The sequence below is a fragment of the Glycine max genome, chromosome 2 (assembly GCF_000004515.6).
Source record: "Glycine max cultivar Williams 82 chromosome 2, Glycine_max_v4.0, whole genome shotgun sequence".
NCBI classification, from domain to species: Eukaryota; Viridiplantae; Streptophyta; class Magnoliopsida; order Fabales; family Fabaceae; genus Glycine; species Glycine max.
The window spans coordinates 2,011,630-2,030,205 of record NC_016089.4 but is presented as its reverse complement, the minus strand read 5'-3'; the positions used below and the strand labels follow the sequence as shown (position 1 = coordinate 2,030,205).

Below are 18,576 nucleotides of genomic sequence, written 5' to 3'. Positions count from 1 at the left end.
TTCCCCTTTTTAAATTTGTATTATCAGAAATTAAATTCAAAATTTTTCATGCAAACTTAACATATGTTGTTAACTCAGTTACGTTCATTAAATCCATTATAATACCTCATTAATACATTTAGAAGGGTGTGGAGGGACATGAGTTGGGCTCTCTTTTTATAAAAAATGACTAAGTTCAAAATATGGAATTGGTGAAGAAATACCTTAACAGTATTGACTTGAAATTAAAATAAAAAGATTGACTAAAAATATTAAATAAAAGTCACATTTATAATTTCAACCATGTATCAAATATTTATTAAATTTAAATGATTAAGAATTTTTTTGAAAGGAATAATTAAGAAATTTATAAATAAGAGATTCAATGTATTTTTTAATTAATACCTATGAATTAAAGAATTAGTTAAACCTTAAAAAAATATAGGTTAAGAAACATTAAAAGTTAGAGAACGTCAGTCTACTTGTCTTTGTAGGCTACAAATTTAGTGCTCTTCTTTATTCACTATATGTATACTTTTGGCGAGCCATAGAAACTCCAATTTGGTGGGGCCCATCATGGATTGATGGGTTAAGTGGGTTGATTCAACAATTATTTTTTTAAAAAAATAATCAATAACATTTTTTTTCTTTTAAAAAAAATGATTCATGATGAACCACCTACCCTAGAAGTCATTCAAATAAGGCATTTTAAATGATATTATTTAAGCATTTAATATTGCTGTTCAACTCATGTGGACAAATGGTCTAATGACACCATTCAAATTAAATGACATGCAAAATATCATGTCAAATACATAAACATTGTACAACATTTTTTAAAAAAGAAAATTAGATAGGTTATATGAACCAACTTGACTCTAACTTGTTTAGTCTACGGGTAAAGTAATTAATGTTGCGACAATATATTATGAACTTTTTTTATTTTTCTAATCCAATCTAGTCGAAATTTGTAGAAGTCAAATTAATTGACTCATTGGATTTGAGGTCACTTTTACACCTCTATGTTATGGTTGGATAAAGTTTATTAAAAAAATTATCCATTTTGATCATTAAATAAAAATTAAGACACATTAAAATGAGTAATTGTTTGGATTTGAGGTCACTTTTACACCTCTATGTTATGGTTGGATAAAGTTTTTTAAAAAGTTTATCCATTTTGATCATTAAATAAAAATTAAGACACATTAAAATGAGTAATTTTAAACAAATTTCAGCCAATCATTAAAAAAAATTGAAATAAAATGTTACATAGTGTTGTTATGTGTTAGCATTTTTTTCTTTGTCTAAAGAAAACCAAGATAAAGTTAAAAAAATCCTAAAAATTAGGAGTGTTTATGAGTTAATTTGATTCGAATTTGAAAATGGTGAATTCAATACCTAAACCCAATCAACTAGTTTGGCTTTAGTCCAACCTAAATAATAAAAAAATCCAAACCAATTTAGTGCATGCTAGAGTGCGTATCATGTTGATACAAATCTATTAATTTCCGAGTTTTAACGCATAAGCTTGTAATAGTTGTTTCTCTTTTCCACATCAAATACAATTGTCTTTGGATGTTGGAAGTGAAACCAAACACTCAATTTGATTTGGATGAATATCCCTAGTAAAAATTGTACATTATTTTTTATAGTCGCATCAAACGTGAGTGCATTCATTCATATGAGGATTATGAGCCCTCGCTTTCTTGGCGTAGTGTCAAGTGTCCATGGTGAGAAATAAAACAAAAGCCAGGAACACGCTATCTCTTTCTCCCCGTGTCTCCTTGTCCCCCTCTTCACAGTGAGCAATTAACAATGTGCGTAATTACAAAGTGTGGATAACATAATTGTGATCATAATAACAAACAATACACTAACAAACAGTAACACCCTTTTCTTTCTAGTTTCTACTCCAAGCATTGTTCGTTGCTTCCTTCGCAGTCTCACTCTTCGTACTACACACCCTTTTCCCCTTTTTTTTGTTTTTTCCATTTCCATTCTTTCTTGCTCGCGCTCATCACTCTTTCTCTGTTTCTCTCTCGCCGAGTAACTGTTCGACGAAATGCCCCAACCATGCACTTCCTCACCGCACCCTCCTACCTTTCGCTGCTCTCGCCCCATTTGACCCCTTCCCTCGCCCCCCCACTCCACTTCCCCGCCTCGACCGGGCGGGTGCGCCGGTTTGCGGTTGAAACCGGTTCGGTTCTCCGTTCTTCTCTCTGGAAGGTGAACCGCTACAAGGGTTTGTGGTTGTCCTGCACCGGGTTCTTGCGGCGGTGCAAGGATTGGGACGGAGAGTTTTCCTCTCTTGAGTCGCAGATTTTGGATTTCATGCAGAATACCGATAAGCCCGAAGTGTTTCCGACCAAGGAAGAGTTGGTTGCTGCAGGGAGGGTGGATTTGGTCAACGCTATTGTCAACGAAGGAGGGTGGCTCGCTTTTGGGTGGGATTTGAATGGTGGGTCCAGCGAAATTCTCGGTTTTGAAGATAATAGTGGCGGTGGAATTGAGGGTAATGGGGCTCAGGCTTCTGGGGTTTCTTCTTCTTCTCCTTCTCAATCAGATAATTCAGTGTGAGAATCTTGTTATATTGACGCACCTCTTCTTGACTTTTGCTTTTTAATACTCTGTTTCCCGCTTTTCCGTGCTTGTGCATGTTTGGAATTTTTCTCTTTTTGGTGGCATGAAGTGTGTGGGGAAGGTTTGAGGGCCACACATGGGCCCATTTTGAGTGTAAGGAAGGTTTGAGGGCCACACATGGGCCCATTTTGTGTGTAGCTTTAATCTTGCTGCAAGATTCTTACAGGGTAGGTTAAATGGAGGAGTGACTTGAGTGTTGTTTGCGACAGAAAGATATAGGGGAGACTTTACTGGATAGTACTATAGTTGTAAGACTTTCAATGGTTGATGGAATTGAATGTTAGGTGATACAAAACCAACAACAGAATAAACTAAATATAGTATACATAAGAATGTTGCATTAAATGAGTTGACATAGATAAGATAGGATAAGGATGCATTTGAGAGAAAGGTCTGGTGGCACTAGAACCTATTACAAGAAAGACGGTAGAAGCTTGCCTTAGGTAGTTTAAGCATGTGTGGAGAATGCATGTGGAATCCCCAGTGCCTAGTGAGGAAAGCAAATCAGACAAAGGGTAGCCCGATTGCTAGTGGTAGAGGGACACCAAATAAAGTTATAGTCAAACCATTATGTGAGATTTAGAGGCCAGCAGTTTCTCTGTAGATATGAGTTATGATAGAATCTGATAGTGTCGATTAATCAATGTGACTGCCCCTCCCAGTGGGAGAAGGCTTGTTTTTGTTGCTTAATCTAGCAAGATGAGCTAATTTATAAGTACCCTCAATTTTTTTTCATGCCGTTGTATTGGTCCTGTAATCAAATGGATGAATTAGATGTAACTTCAAGTGACAAGCAGTATCCTGGGTGTTACTTTCTGGTATGCAGGGGAATTGAAGCTGGAAAATCAGGCATTGAGGGTATATTGAGTCGGTTGGAGAAACAAAGAAATAGATCTTTTGGACTTGACTTAGATAATGTTTCTTTTGAAAATAATGAAGATAAAGATGAATGGGATCCTAGAACCACAACGGATACAGTAAGTAAATATTATCCCCTTCAAATGCTCTGGGTTGTTCTTTAGTTTCCATTACTATTTACATCATATGCCAAAAGTATAAAAAATGAAAAGAAATATATTACCTATGTTGAAGTTCTTGAGCATTTGAATATTGAAAACTTATATTTAACATTCACATTTCCGATGTTACTTCTATTATATATTTCTACCTATCAGTTAAAGCTAATTAAGCTATAGTTTTACTATTCAATGCACATGGCAATGAGCTGTTGCACCCTGAAGCTGAAAGAGAATCAATTTTTGAAATATTACTTTTGATGCCCCGCACTACTCTGTTGAAGTTTTAAAATATTTCTTTTGGTATCTCCTGTGTTCTAAAGATGGCCGCTGGCCTAGAAAATGGTAGCAGAGCATCCTCATCAAGCTCTACTAGCAGTCATCTCAGTGGTTCTCAGATCAAACATGATCCGCACGGATCTCAATTAGGTACTGAAAATTTAAGAAACTCGCTTAAGCCAGAGACGTGGAGGAGTTGGATTATTCAGAGAACTGGTTTTCTGGATACAGATTTTGAAGGTAATCTAGTTTACATTTTAAGGTTTTCTTATTATTGTAGTCAGGATCAACTGATATCTTCATAATTATGACATAACAGATGCTGAAATTGTTCCCAATGAAACTGAGAAAGGAGGCATGAGTGACGCTTCAAGACAACCTGATATCCTCAACAGAAGGGAGTTATCTTCTGAACATATAAACAGAGAAACAGGACTATATTCTCTTGATGGAAATGCAAATCACAGTGACATTAAATCCCGTATCCAGAATCTGGAATCGGAGCTATCTTCTATACTTCACTTGTTGAGGTCTAGCTCGGATAAAATTACAATGCAGATGGTGAGTGCAATTATTTAATAAGCTAATAATAATTAGACTTGTCTGTGAATTACCCCAATGAATAGAAAAAAACAACACAAGATTTACCTGTTTGCCGCCTGAGAGTTGCACTTGCCCATGATCCTATGATCTTCACTCTTCCAAAGAAAGAGAGGGCGGTGGGGGGATTTCATTTACAAATTATTGGAAATGAAAAACAGTAAAGTATACCCAATAATTGATCTTTGCTGCAGTTCTCTATGTTTTTTAAGCCCTAGTGAAGTCTGCATAGCACATTCATAGCATTTTTTTATTCTTTGCGATAAGTTTGGACCTGACTAATTTGTATGAGGATAAATAAGGTAATTTGCTGCCACTTATTTTGGAGGGCAGATGGGGATTTTTGTATGCAACTTGTTTTGGGCTGCGGGAATCATACAAGCCAAGGGAGCCAACAAAGGAAACAAACATGATATGTTTATCAATTTTGTCTTTATAATACCATATATTGAATTATATACTCCCAAGAAATTTAAATGTTACTAAAACACTGCATTAAGTCTATCCAATGTTGTTCATAAAAGAAACTTAGTTGTTACTTCTCTTCTATCCAAAACCTTTCATTTGTTGGGGCATCTCTTTATTTCTCATGTCTTAGTATGGATTTAGATATGCTGTGTGTGACTGTGTGCATTGACTGGTGCTAGCAAGGAGTTTCACAGGCTGTGGGTTGATAAATTGAGAACAATTCAGCATATTTAAGACACTGAACAGTTTTTGTGTGATTTAATTGGTGTAGGAGCAGTTACTAGCTACTACACATTTAGTTTTCTACACTGCGAAGAAACTAGAAGAATGATTCTCTTTCAATAGAATAGTTTTTCATTTACTATAAACGTTAATATAAAGGCCTCTCCTTGGGAACCTAAACTAGTCCTGATTTGCTTCCTGTATATTCTTCAACAGGTCCAGAAGAGCTCTTCTGATGATCTAGCAAAGCTTTCCGATGCTTGGGAATTCCAGGAAAATGAGATCATGAATGCTCAGGACAGATTGCGTTCTATACGGGCTAAGTTGTCAGTGTTAGAAGGAAAGATGGCATTGGCAATAATGTATCCCCCAGGCACCATTCAATTAATGTGTCATATATATATATATATATATATATATATATATATATATATATATTCTTTCTGTCCCTAATTATAAGACTCTTTTCAGAAATTTGTTTGTCTTCTTTTGTATGATCCTTTTCTAGTTTCTAGATGCATTAACTATTTTTTCCCTACATACCCTTACTTAATTATTCTCTGTCCAAACATTAATAAGAAACAATTAAGTGAATAAAGAGATAAGAAAATGATAATTTTAAAATGATAGGACAAACAATTGACATATTTGATGTGATTAAGTAAACTAACTACTTTTTTTAAGGGACGTAAATTAGTTGAAAGGACCTTATAATTAGAGGGATGGAGGGAGTATATATATATATATATATATATATAGATAGATAGATAGATAGATAGATAGATATCCTAAATCTTGACCATATCACATCCTTTTTTCCCAGGGATGCACATAAGGTAGTTGAAGAAAAGCAGAAGAAGATTAATAATGCGCAAAAAGCTTTGCAAATTCTGAAGACTACTTGTGTAGTTTGGCCTAATAGTGCTTCAGAAGTACTTTTAACAGGATCATTTGATGGTTGGTCCACCAAGGTATATTATCTTTCTGATAACTTTTTTATTGTTATAATAGATATTAGAACCTTTATGTTTGTACATTTTTTTATAAGTAAAGAGATTTTTTTAATCATAAAACCTGTTTAATGAATATAACAAAAAAAACAGTTTTAGTGCTTTTCTCTTAAGCTAGAAAGAGTAGATTCTGATATAAAAAAAGGTATTAAAAAATTACATCATGAAAGTGCATTTTTAAAATGCTTTTCCAAACTCAACCATAATGCATTCCGATGTGTCATTTGTGTAAGTAGATGTACTAAAACAATTCATAATGAATATCATTTGTGTAAATAGATGTACTAAAACTTTTCACGGTTCTCACCTTGCGTTGCATGGGTCGTGTTCAAGGATACACCACTTAGGATTTGTGCATATAATATGGGTTAAAGATTCATAACCACTATTTTTTACCTGATAGTGTGCCTGTGTTATCTGTCTAGGATTCATGGGTCAATTTTAGGCAGTTGAATGATAAAATTAAACTGCTTTCCATTTTGCCATTGTATTTTGCAAAATCAATTCTGATTTGGAATATGATCGAATGCATACTGTACATAGCATAACTTTTTTTTTTGTATAGATTCCCCTAATGCTTTTCAGATTACTTCTTTTGAGCACATTAGACGTAAATACATAAATATTAACTGATTGTAAGTATATTGCAGAGAAAAATGGAGAGGTTAAGTAGTGGTATATTTTCTTTGAACTTGCAGCTGTATCCTGGAAGATATGAGGTTAGTTGAATTTAATCAACTAATGATTTCTTAAACCTGTTGACATTGTGCTCAATAAGATACACATAGCAGGCATTTTAATTATTTGTTTTTCTGTTGCAGATGAAGTTCATTGTAGATGGAGAATGGAAAATTGATCCATTGCGCCCTGTTGTTACCAGCAATGGCTATGAGAATAATCTTCTCATCATTTATGATTGATGTAAAAGAGAGTAAGCATGAGATAATGTCTGTAGAACACAGAAGAGGATGACATGCTCTAGGTTAGTCAGCCATTTTTTTTTCCATTTTTTCACCGGTGTACAAAATTTTCAGTGAGCAGTTCATTGATTCTTTTACTTGGTCCTTGTACCACTTCTAGATGTAGATATCTTGATTAATGTCGAACGAATCCCATTCAATCATTTTTAGCATGATCATGTAATTGTGTAAGTGGTGCCTCACCGTATCAAATGATGAGTAAATGTTGGTAATAAGGTTGCATAACCACGTATTCACTGTTTTGATTGTTGTTCTTGGCATACTTTCTGATCTACTGTATAAGGTGAGAAATGGTTCAGTTTAGCATATTTTTACAGTTCTAGAAATTAATGCTTTTGAGATCTAGCTTGATATTTTTCTTTTCTTTATGCTTTTTCAATTGATAAGCCGCGAAGGTGGAAGAAACCGTATTTGACATTCCAAATTTCCAGTCAATTCGAATATAATAAGAAACCGAAATAATTCCTTTCACTTTCTGTTGGGAGAATAACAGTATTAAATGGACTAAAAATTTGACTCTTATAGTTACAAGGAAAAAAATGGACTAAAAATTTGAATCTTATAGTTGCAAGGAAAATAATATATGACGAACAGTTACCCACTTATACTGGGAATGTCATTGCCATGTTCTAGCATAGTCCATAAATTGGAAAGAGATGAATAGCTATCTATTTTTTTTTTTTTTTTTTGTATGGTTGGGAAGAGGATCATACATATTCACCTCCTTTCATAGTTCTCAAATTTGTGAGAGGCCTATGGAGCCTGTGGCTTTCCAGCACAATGCAGCCTCCAAAATAATATTTGAGAAGCAGAAGACTTTCTTGGCATGTATCAGTCTATATACTGCCACTGGAAGTTCAGAACCAGAACCAAGCTGATGGCAACTTCTTTTGACATGCATATCAAATTAGCATTTAATCAAGTTTGAGTAGACTCTAGGGCATGGTTACAGCAAACGTGAACCCACTTCCACAGAAAACTCTAATTGATGCAGCTTCATTCAGATCATAATCGAGACTTACTGTAACAGGACTGGTTTGGTCGCGAGTATCCCCTAAACCAAGTTGACCATGCTCACCCCAACCCCATGTCTTTATTTCTCCATGCTCTGAAAATAGGAAGGAAATAAGTCAGCACTTTTATGTGATTCTAAACTTGCTTAAGAACAAAAGGAAGACTACAACTTGCCTGTGACAATGACAGAATGCTCAGCTCCGGCAGCAATATCAGTAATCTTCGTCCCATCAAGGCCAGGGACTTTCTCCAAATTGAATTCTCTTAAATCTACTATATATTAACAAGGTATAATATAAATGTGAGTAATGCTATTTAAACATTTTCCATGATACAAAAAAACGCATTTTTCTAAACCCATTAAATTACCTATGAATTTATGCAGTGGTCATAATACTAATTTTTCACAGAGGTGCGCAACCTACAATAGTTCTACACATTGGATGCCTCTTTTGGTCTCCGAATCCATTGAGAACTTTCCAAAAGATACACTCAGTTTACAAGACTTTATTTGCATTTAACTATTGGCGAAGGTTATGTATGATGATGACAACGAATGGACAGTTTAAATCTAGTAATACTGAACTCAATGGCAATAAGGGCATTCTCAACGAATGGATAGTTTAAATCTAGTTTAAATTCATGTACTTTGAAGAACAGTACATAAATTATGATGTCTTTATGGTTCAAAGTTATTCAAATGCATTACCAGGAAAATGCTTAGCAGGGCCTATATTCTGAAGATCACTAAGCACTCCAAGGTGGTTTCCACCTAGCATATAAACCTCCCCTTCACCTATCCAAAAAATGAGCTTGTTAAATAGGGAGATGGCAGAAGTAAGGAAATCATAAAACTTGTTGGGTATGTAGTGTCAATAAATACCACTCATAGCTAAAGCATGGTTCCATCCCAGAGCAACTTTGGTAAAATTCAATGAAGAGTTTAAGCACTGAGGAACATGAGCATCTTCAAAGCCCTTGAAGCCTCTTCCCCATGTGTAAACATGTCCATCAACTAAAGATAATAGAACTAGTTAGAGAAGAATATGATGGCACTTTCAGGCTAACTATTTTTACTGAAAAACAGAAACCACACATATCTTGTAAGGGGAAAGTGGTGGATTTACCAGATACTGCAGCACTATGGTCACCATTGGCAGCAGTTCCAACGATTTCAACACCTTCAAAGCCACTAACAACTTTAGGAACATTAACAGATTTGACCCTATCGTTGCTGACACCCAGTTGACCACGCTTCCCAGAGCCAAATCCATAAACTTGATTTCCTGAGCAATCTGCATCACAATGAACGACCTTTGTCAATTAAAGGAGCAAAATTAAAGTACTAAAAAAGTGAGAGATACACACATATTCTATGAAACAATCAGAACCAATCCAATACCTTTTAACAAGACAAGGGAATGGCGCATTCCACATGCCACCTGTGCCACATGCAGATCAACAAAGCATGACACTTTGACAGGAGAGCAGTGTGAGGCATTATCCCCATGCCCCAGTTGACCAAAGGAGCCATCCCCACAAGTGAACACAAACCCAGTATCTGAAAACCAACCAAAGAACTAATCAAAAGACAAAACTAATTACTTTCAACTTAGAACAAACCTCAACTACATTACAATGAATGTTTGATTTGCAGTTGAAAACGCTGCGATGCACGTTTCAAGATAAATCCAACAGTTAAAAACAAAATGAACGCAAAAGCAAGGGTCATGATCCGTTAGCAAAATTAGTTTTGCCTCAAACATAATTTTGCAACGGATTCCCAAACATGTTCATACACTTCATAAAAACAGGGGAGACAGAGATAGAAGAGTGCAAACCTGAAACAAAACCAGAGTGGCTCCACCCAGCAGAGACATGGGTTATGAAATAGCCATCCAATGATGTTACAGCCTTTGGATACAAAGTGTTACTCACAACCTCCCCATGGCCCAGTTGGCCAGAATTGCCCCTACCCCATGATAGTGCCTTTCCAGCTACAATTTATCATTATGTTAAAACAAGATAAAATAATCTTTGCAGTGACAGCATAAATTTATATTATCATCCAATCACAAACCACCATGTAATGAAAGTTTGTTAAATTTTTCAATAACTATTAACATGTTTGGGGTGGCAGAGAGGCGAGCCAAAATCAATTTTAATTTCACAGGGAATATGAAGCAACACGTTGCTTTTGAAAAATCATGGTGACACCGTGGTTTTGATTTTTGAGGTAGTCACCGTGATTTTCCAAGATATCCAAACATGCTATACGTTAAAAGACGTCGGACCAAGGATGATTTCTTATTGGTTTATTGGTTGAGAATGTAAAAGTGAGATTGTCTTACCATTAAGCTCTAAAATAATACTAGGACCAGAATAAATTGCAAATCAAGACAAAAAGAGGAGAAAAAAAAAGATGTTGTGTATTAGTGAATTTTGGAGTGAGAAAGAAAGATGGAGTTGATACCAGAGGTTAAGGCTATGACATGAGCACCGCCACAGGCAAGGGAAGAGATGGAGGAGAGAGAGAATTGGTGAAGGAGTTGAGGGAAGTGCTCATCCTGAAGAATCTTTGTTCCTAACTGTCCCTCGGTTCCAGCACCCCAACTCCACACTCGTTGTTCTGATTCGTCCCTGTCATCTTCGTTCTCTGTCTTGTTCGGTTCTTCCATCACCGTTTTGAGCTTCAGTTACTTTATATGTCTGTCGAGTGTCGACAATGTTAACTGTTATCCCACGAAACAGACTCTTGTTTTTGCCTTTTCCAGTTATAATATGATAAGTTGTGTGGTTGTTTAATAGTGAACGATTACTTTTTGGAGAGAGGAGAGTTTAATAATTAATTTTTTATACTTTTCATCAATCACAATTATGACAATTAATAATAGTATAATTTTTTTATATTGTTAATAATTTAAAAATAATTAACTTTTTCTGGCTTTTTAAAAAAATACAAGCCTTCTAATAGAAAGGTGTATTCGAATAAGTTCAATATTCAGAAAAAAAAAATGAATAAGTTCAAAAATAAAATAATATTAAATCTTCAAATTTTAACAAACTCTTAAAGCATATCTGATGTTTGATGCACACGGGCTAACAAACCAAATTATTATAAGATATGATAGAAATTACGTTTAAATATCAAAATTATTGTTTTGTTAAAATTTCATAATTTTCTACAATTATAGGTGCAAATATCCAATTAAAAGAAACTAGTACAGGAATCTAATTAAAAATCCAGGAACCTGCAGGCTAATTTATCCTAAATTCAAATAATGAGTTAAAATAGCATTATCAGTAAGTTCAAACAACCTATGTTCAAATCTTAATCAAATTAAAAATTTAATACGTAAACTTAGATAATTTAATAAATGTGTTAATTTTAAATTGTAATATATAAAAAAATTATTTCACAAATCGAATAAATCTAATTCAGTTTGTTGAGCATGATATGGAAATTATTGTAAATCCTTTGATATTTGTATTTGATTCCTTCAAATAAAATAAAAAAACACTTCATAAAATTTAGGCACACTCTGAACAAAAAAATTTCTGCTTCTCAATTTATAATATAAAAAATTATACAAATATAGAAATGAAGAAAAATGTGTTGAAGTTTTGCAATGGACGCAGCAACCAAACCGTTCAATTAAATTGTTGGCAAATCATAACACCACTGGAAAGTTTAGTAGAGTTTAAAACAGGAAAAAGTCTAATCCATACACATTCAGTGTCGTTGATCATGTTCATTTGTTTTATAGTTGTAATAAAAAAAATAGTATATTTTAATTGATTTCAATCATAAATATTAAACCACGTATATAATAAAAGATTGAATTCTTAGTTCAAAGCACGGACCTTCAAACTCGTAATCAATGTCTGAGTTGGTCACGAACCAATGACTTCAAAATTGCAATGAGGCAAGCAAAACCAAGGAGTCAAATGAATCGAGGAAAAATAAAAACCAAACCTATAAAACAGTCTTCAAAACTATATAAATGGAGCATTTCAGTTTTTGATATTTTAAGAACCCTCTATCATTTGCTAACTTTAAATTTTGCTCTTCTTTTTACAGCCATTTTACATCAAGTTTATATCAAAAGAATAAAATGAATGCCGTTTTATAAAATCGGAGACTAACAATGAGTTTTAAAGATCTGACTATCTGAGCAACCAAAATATTCGACATACACACTCTTAACAACTAATTTATGAGTATACTCAAAATAAAAAGGCTTTCTGAAGTGAACAATCATGGGAGAACATCTTAAACTTTCAATCATAGGAGAACATCTTACACTTTCAAACCCAAAGAATTGACGAGACAATACAATGTAAAACCAACAACTATTTACATTACATTTACGATCTAGGCATTAAACATCACAACCAATTCCGTAAGTTACTTCCTAGTATCTCATTGAGCACATACTTAACAAAAGGAAAAAAAAGAACTACAAAGATCTAAATGCCAAATTCAAATCATTGTACATAATAAGATTGCCCTCTAACAATACCAGATTTTCATAGTTAGAGGATATCATCGTAAGCAACAATTTCTCTCCCCTTGAAAGGCACTTCTAAAACCGAGCTACCTGAGCTATCCTCACTACGTTTGGTGTTCCCTATGGCTGAAGAGAGTCTATTACCTCTTCCATGCTTGCTCAAGGGTACCTCAGCACGCACAAGTTTTGACATAGAGCTTTTGTCCCTGCTATTACCAACTCCTTCCCTCCACATGGCTAGAGGGTCCGTTGCCCACAACACCCGAACCTGTTAAACACAACAAACAATCTCTTTCAAATTTCCCTTATAAATCTATTTACTATATATTGAAACAATGATCCGAAAATGTTCCTCGTGGCTCTTGTTTCCCGCGCATTTCTCCTCACCCCAGTAGGAATTCATGTAACCATTATGTGTGTTTTTAACACATGTTAGTTCCTCGTTACTCCTGTTTCTCACGCATTTCTCCTCACCCCGGAAGGAACTCATGTAACAATTATGTACATATTTGGATATCAGTTGGAGGACCTCAAAAATTCATTTACTTCTAAAGCAAGAAATACTTCTTTTTCTTCATTTTTGTGCTTTGGAATCTGGGAATGTACGTTGGAATTCTCAAAAACATGTTTTCAACTTTTGTCCAAAGATAACTTATATTGTTGAGAAACTATGAAAATAATTTTGGTTCAAAATTTTGGTTCCAAATAGCTTTTGCCTTAAGTGTAAAGGTAACTCACTTCACTACCAAATCTATTTATCCATTTACTATATATTAAAACAATAATCATCTTGATTGAACACGTTAGTTCCTCATTACTCCTGATTCCCGCGCATCAGGAACTCATGTAACAATTCATGTGCATGTTTGAACATCAGTTGGAGGACTTAAAAAATTATTTAACTCCTAAAGCAACAGATTCTTCCTTTTACATCATGTTTCTAGAATTTGGGAATATACAATGAAATTCCCAAAAACACGATTTAAACTTTTTATCCAAAAATAACCTACATTGTTGAGAAACACTGAAATTAATTTTTGGTTCAAAATTGATTTTGAATCAAAACAGTTTCAAATAGCTTAAAAAGGTAACTCCACCACCAAATCAATTTTAAGTAAATACGTTCATCCAAACACAAAGGTTAAAATTTTACCAAAATTCTAAACAATTGGGTAGAAAATTTGTCAAATTTGTTAAATTTCAGGACTTATCATTGTTACTTCAAATTCAAAGGTTCCAAATTTTATCTAGTTCCAAACAACTAAGCTGAAAATCTGTCAATTGCGTTCAGCTTCAAACCTCACCGTTGTAGTATTCAAAACATTAGTAAAAATTCTAAACGTTCAATGTTCATTATAAAAAAGAAAGTTCCGAAACCCTAAGTGAGAGAAAGGGGGAAAAAGAAGCACCTTTTTGGAGTTAACGGTGATTCCGAAGGAGGGGTCGAGGTCGGCGGCGATAGAAGCGTCGGCGGAGTCCTTCGTCCGGTAGGTGATGTAGCCGACGGCGTCGCGGTCGATGCGGATGCGGGAGATAGCCCCGTAGATCTCGAATCGGGACTTGAGATCGAGGACGGAGCAGTCCTGGGGTAGGCCCATCACGACCACCGCGCACGGCGGCGCCGGCCTCGTCGTGGGCCTCTCCTCCTCCGTGGTCTCCGGCAAGGGGCGCCGGCGCTTGGCGGCGTCGTGGCGGGAAAAGTAGGGTTGCCTGTCTCTCTTGCGACTCACTGTGGTGTGGTGAGGGAGTATGTGTCTGTGCGCTCTCTATTTTATATATATATATATATATATATATATATATATATATATATATATATATATATATATATATATATATATATATATATATATATATATATATATATATATATATATATATATATATATATATATATATATATATATATATATATATATATATATATATATATATATATGCAACAAAATTGTTTAGTTAAATTGATGTGGACCTGATTCTTTCCATTTATTCTTCCAGTAGATAAAATTCGTTGCCTTTCAGTATTGATAAGAAAAACAAATCAACTGTATTAATGTTATAACGAGTTTAATTTCTATATCATTGTAAAATAATTTACACTGTTAACCAAAATCATGATAGATACTATAAGATAAATGTTTATTTTTAAGGTGAATCATATTTTAGCTTTATAATGTGTAAGATAAATGTTTATTTTAGTAACTAAAATTTATAATTAATGAATTTTTTTAATATATAAATTATATTATAACTAAAATTCATAATAAATAAATATTTTTAGTATATAAATTATATTTTGGATTTATGATAAACTTTTTTACTGTGATATAAGATTGTTTTTTATTATTGAACTTTTAAAAAAATATTAAAAATCAATTTAGAAAATATAAAAACAATAAACTAAAAGAGATAAAAAAAAATGTTTTTTGTGAGTAAAGGGCCTAAGCCCAAAGGAAAAAAAAAACTAGAAGCTCCTAGGAAAATAAGTACAAACAGCATCAGCCAACAAGTTCAACCAAAAGAAATCAGGAGGAAAATAAAAATTCCTTATCTAATTGTATTCTTTATTTATCCATTGGGCCATTCTGATGGTTCCTTGCTCCTAGTTTTGGTGTAGCAGCTATATTTAGATTCATTATCTTTTTCCAAAGGTTTCATAATTGGACATTAAAACCTATTTCATATTATGGGAGTTGCTGGTGTATTGGGTGCTCACTACGATTGTAGAAAATATTTTATTTGAAGATGGTGATGGCACAAATATATTTCGTGCTTTTAATCCAACTCAAGCTGAAGAAATTTATTCAATGGTTACTGCTAATCCTTTTGGTCCCAAATCTTTGTGGTTGCTTTTTCCAATTAATGTTAGTTACATTTCTTTATGTTATTTATACTAGAAACTAGTTTATGAATGAGTGATATTGGAAAAGTCGGTTTAACCCTAATGACTTCGTTTCTCAATAAATTTGTGCAACTAAAAGATCCTGAATTTGAGAGTTTCTACAATTAAGCTTTACCCAGTAGATCTGCGACCTGCTTTGTTTCCCTCAAATCATAACATACATCCACCTATCTGTATTATACATAATTGTGTGTATGCAAAATAATAATATATTATATTATTTATATGAATAGCTTAATTTTTTGGAATTGAGTTAAAATCTTGGATATACAAGTTTATATTTGAAGGACTAACTTTACATGTATAGTTAGTAAATTTCAAACTGAAAATGCCCAAACAATACAAAGTACTAAGTTTATGAATCCACGTCCTGCTATTTGGTTGATTATCTTTTGTGTTTAAAAATGTATAAAGTTGTCACAAGGTTCCATCTAAGTGGAATAAAGCTCTTGTTTCTAACACTTCTTTTTATGTTCAGTGTTTAATGTTTTCTCCTATGATTGACCGTTGACACCCTTCATAGAAAGAGGATTTGTCCTATACTTGATAGAATTCAATCAGAATTTATGATGATTCAATATTCAAGGATAATTGTGAAATAAATTCTCAAGACTAGTAAAAAAAGAGTAGTAAAAAAATTATGCAAATTTTTGGGCTATTGTATCCTGCACTTCTGTTATTATATTCTGCACCTCCCATTACATTACAAAAAGTCCATTTTGCCTGATACAATAGTGGGAGTGATGGATACCAACACCAAATTTTTGTCATGTGATTCATTGGACTCCTTTTCAACCCAATTCAATTAAAATCCAAATACAAGAGTCATTAGCAAGGGAGTTGCTATTCTCACCCCAAGGTTTTACAAAAAATAGTAAAAGGATAAAATTATCCCTCCTCCGTTCCCTTTCTCTCCTCCCTCACATTTGGCTTTCCATTTCAACAGAATCATAATTCTATTGTATTGGAGACAGAAGGGAATCACCATCTGATTTGTAGACACTGACAAAAATAAAACCCCATATACATAAATATGTTTTTGTTGTATAAAATATACAACAAAAATGTATTTTCATTATAATATATGAGGTGAAAAGCAAATCAAAACAGTAATACATCTTTGAAACAACAAAAACCTATTTCTTTTTTTTTTTCGCACACCATATACTACAGTGGAATGTATATTTTATATAACAGAAATATATTTTCATTGAAAATGCATTTTGGGGAAAAAGTTTAAAACACATGAATAGCAAAACATCGGTGGCAATTGCAATTCCCCATTAGCAGAATTGAGGTGAGCCCAGGTTCATAATCAACCCAAACAAATTGACCAAAAATGCGAACATAACGTGAATACAAGTCTACATGCAAGGTAGATATATCGTTCAAGCACAACAGGAGTGCATCAACTGACTTATCCATAGAAAGAGTAAGTGTATCTTTGGTTTAAAGTTTGTGAACTTAAGTTTAAATTAAAAGTATGTTTGAAACTTAAGTTTTGATAAAAAAAAAAAAAAAGAGTTTATACAACCAGATTTGTGTTTGGATACTTTTACGTTCAAAAGTATGTTTTGTGAAATGAAACTTGTTTGGTAATAATAATGAAAAGTACTTTTAGATGTATAATTACTGAAAAGGGTATGAAATTCATTAATGTCTTATTATTAAATATGAAGTAGTAATATATTGTTAAAAACATTAAATAAATCAGAAAAAATTAGAAAAGTACAATATTAAATAATTTTATGAATAAATAATATAATTCAAACAACATTAATATTCAAATTAAAATAATTATGTCTTAAATGGTCAATTGCAGAATTCCTTCTAATAAAGTTATGTATAACCATTGTGCAGAACTCCTTCAAGCATGCTTTGATAAACAACTCAGTTGTGCTTGAATTTCATGTTGTTTTGTTGTTGGTCATTATTTCTTAATGGTGATGATGACAATATAAATAGCACCAGTTAACATTCTCTTCAACTTAAATAAGATAACATTTCAATAAGCATTATAAAATACAATTTTTACATCACAAAATTATAGTGATACAAATATAACTTCTGGACAAAACATTTCATAAGATATGACATTGGAAGAATACGTGTCCATCAATGATAATGTCAACAATCCAAGACATTAAAGTTCATGACAACTTTACTCATGGAAAGCAAATAAGCCAAAACCAAATTAACAAATAAAAGTGTAAAATAAAATAATTGATAATATCTTTTTTCAATAAATCAAAATCAGTAAAAAATTGTAAAAATTAGAGTATTAATATTTTTTCATACCAAAAAATCAAAAAGATCCCAAGGAAAAACAAATTTGAAACAGAATATGAATGAATGTGAAATGACAACAAGAGAACTACAATCTAAGATATGAAAGAGGACCAGGATTTGGAAAGATGAGAGAGTACCACAAATAGATTGAAGACTTGTAAGTAGGTGGATTTAAATGTAAAGAATGGTGATTAATATTAATATTCTTCATAATTCCCACTCAAAATTGTACCTTCAAATTAAATTTTACAAGTAAAAAAAAGAAATGTGTGTTGATGTTGTGCGTGCAAAGGGGGACAAGTGAGGGTAAAAATTACAGATATTATCATAATACAAGATCAACGGAAATGAAACTTTGAAAAGCATGTCCTCTATTGCTTTTGAAATAAACGTGTGTTTATGGGTAAAAAAAATTACATTTTTTAGTTACCAAACATTTACCCAAACTGAGTTTGGAGTTCCTACCGTACGTTTGATCCCCTTCCTCGGAAAATTAAACATGTTCTAAGTTGTGAAATCATTAACACACTTTTATTAGTTTTTTTATATATATTTTTATTATACTGATAGTAAAATCAAAGACTTTAAGTATATCTTATAAATGTTTTTAATTACTTAAGAACTAAATATTATATGACTTTTTTTTTTGGTTTTTACATGATAAAT

At 33.0% G+C, this 18,576-nt stretch overlaps 3 protein-coding genes across 5 annotated transcripts; 1 reads left to right on the top strand and 2 right to left on the bottom strand.

Annotated features, from left to right (window-relative positions):
* The first annotated feature begins 1,470 nt into the window (after positions 1-1,470).
* On the top strand, positions 1,471-7,430 carry LOC100814629 (protein PTST homolog 2, chloroplastic). The gene is made up of 8 exons (XM_003519729.5): positions 1,471-2,552; positions 3,446-3,596; positions 3,959-4,154; positions 4,234-4,475; positions 5,421-5,566; positions 6,028-6,175; positions 6,865-6,933; positions 7,036-7,430. The coding sequence occupies exons 1-8, from the start codon at positions 2,053-2,055 to the stop codon at positions 7,132-7,134; spliced, it is 1,551 nt and encodes a 516-aa protein (XP_003519777.1). The 5' UTR covers positions 1,471-2,052; the 3' UTR covers positions 7,135-7,430.
* Positions 7,431-7,694: 264 nt separating this feature from the next.
* On the bottom strand, positions 7,695-11,021 carry LOC100814103 (ultraviolet-B receptor UVR8). Of its 3 annotated transcripts, XM_041010364.1 has the most exons (9): positions 10,682-10,996; positions 10,050-10,205; positions 9,611-9,769; positions 9,336-9,503; positions 9,092-9,223; positions 8,918-9,004; positions 8,383-8,481; positions 8,217-8,302; positions 7,695-8,081 (listed from the first exon to the last, which is right to left on the bottom strand). In XM_041010364.1, exons 1-9 carry the CDS (start codon positions 10,884-10,886, stop codon positions 8,052-8,054), a joined length of 1,122 nt encoding a protein of 373 aa, XP_040866298.1. In that variant the 5' UTR covers positions 10,887-10,996; the 3' UTR covers positions 7,695-8,051. The 3 variants fall into 3 exon arrangements, with proteins under 3 accessions (XP_040866298.1, XP_014619880.1, XP_014619882.1); XM_014764394.2 differs by having other exon boundaries at positions 7,695-8,302; positions 10,682-11,021; XM_014764396.2 differs by having other exon boundaries at positions 7,695-8,302; positions 8,383-8,478.
* A 1,448-nt stretch (positions 11,022-12,469) lies between these two features.
* LOC106797175 (uncharacterized protein At1g27050) lies at positions 12,470-14,485 on the bottom strand (the record flags this gene model as incomplete). The annotated part of the gene is made up of 2 exons (XM_014771173.3): positions 12,470-12,987; positions 14,129-14,485. Coding segments are annotated over 2 exons (600 nt in total), but the record flags the coding sequence as incomplete, so codon positions are not given.
* Between the last annotated feature and the right edge of the window lie 4,091 nt (positions 14,486-18,576).

Bases quoted from the DNA above. Each gene is read 5' to 3' on its own strand.
- LOC100814629 (XM_003519729.5), top strand. From the start codon at position 2,053: ATGCACTTCCTCACCGCACCCTCCTACCTTTCGCTGCTCTCGCCCCAT. The intron at 4,476-5,420 runs GTGAGTGCAATT...ATTCTTCAACAG, and splicing joins ATAAAATTACAATGCAGATG to GTCCAGAAGAGCTCTTCTGA. The intron at 6,934-7,035 runs GTTAGTTGAATT...TTTCTGTTGCAG, and splicing joins TGTATCCTGGAAGATATGAG to ATGAAGTTCATTGTAGATGG.
- LOC100814103 (XM_014764394.2), bottom strand. From the start codon at position 10,886: ATGGAAGAACCGAACAAGACAGAGAACGAAGATGACAGGGACGAATCA. The intron at 10,206-10,681 runs GTATCAACTCCA...GATAAATTGTAG, and splicing joins TGTCATAGCCTTAACCTCTG to CTGGAAAGGCACTATCATGG. The intron at 9,224-9,335 runs GTAAATCCACCA...TATTATCTTTAG, and splicing joins CCATAGTGCTGCAGTATCTG to TTGATGGACATGTTTACACA.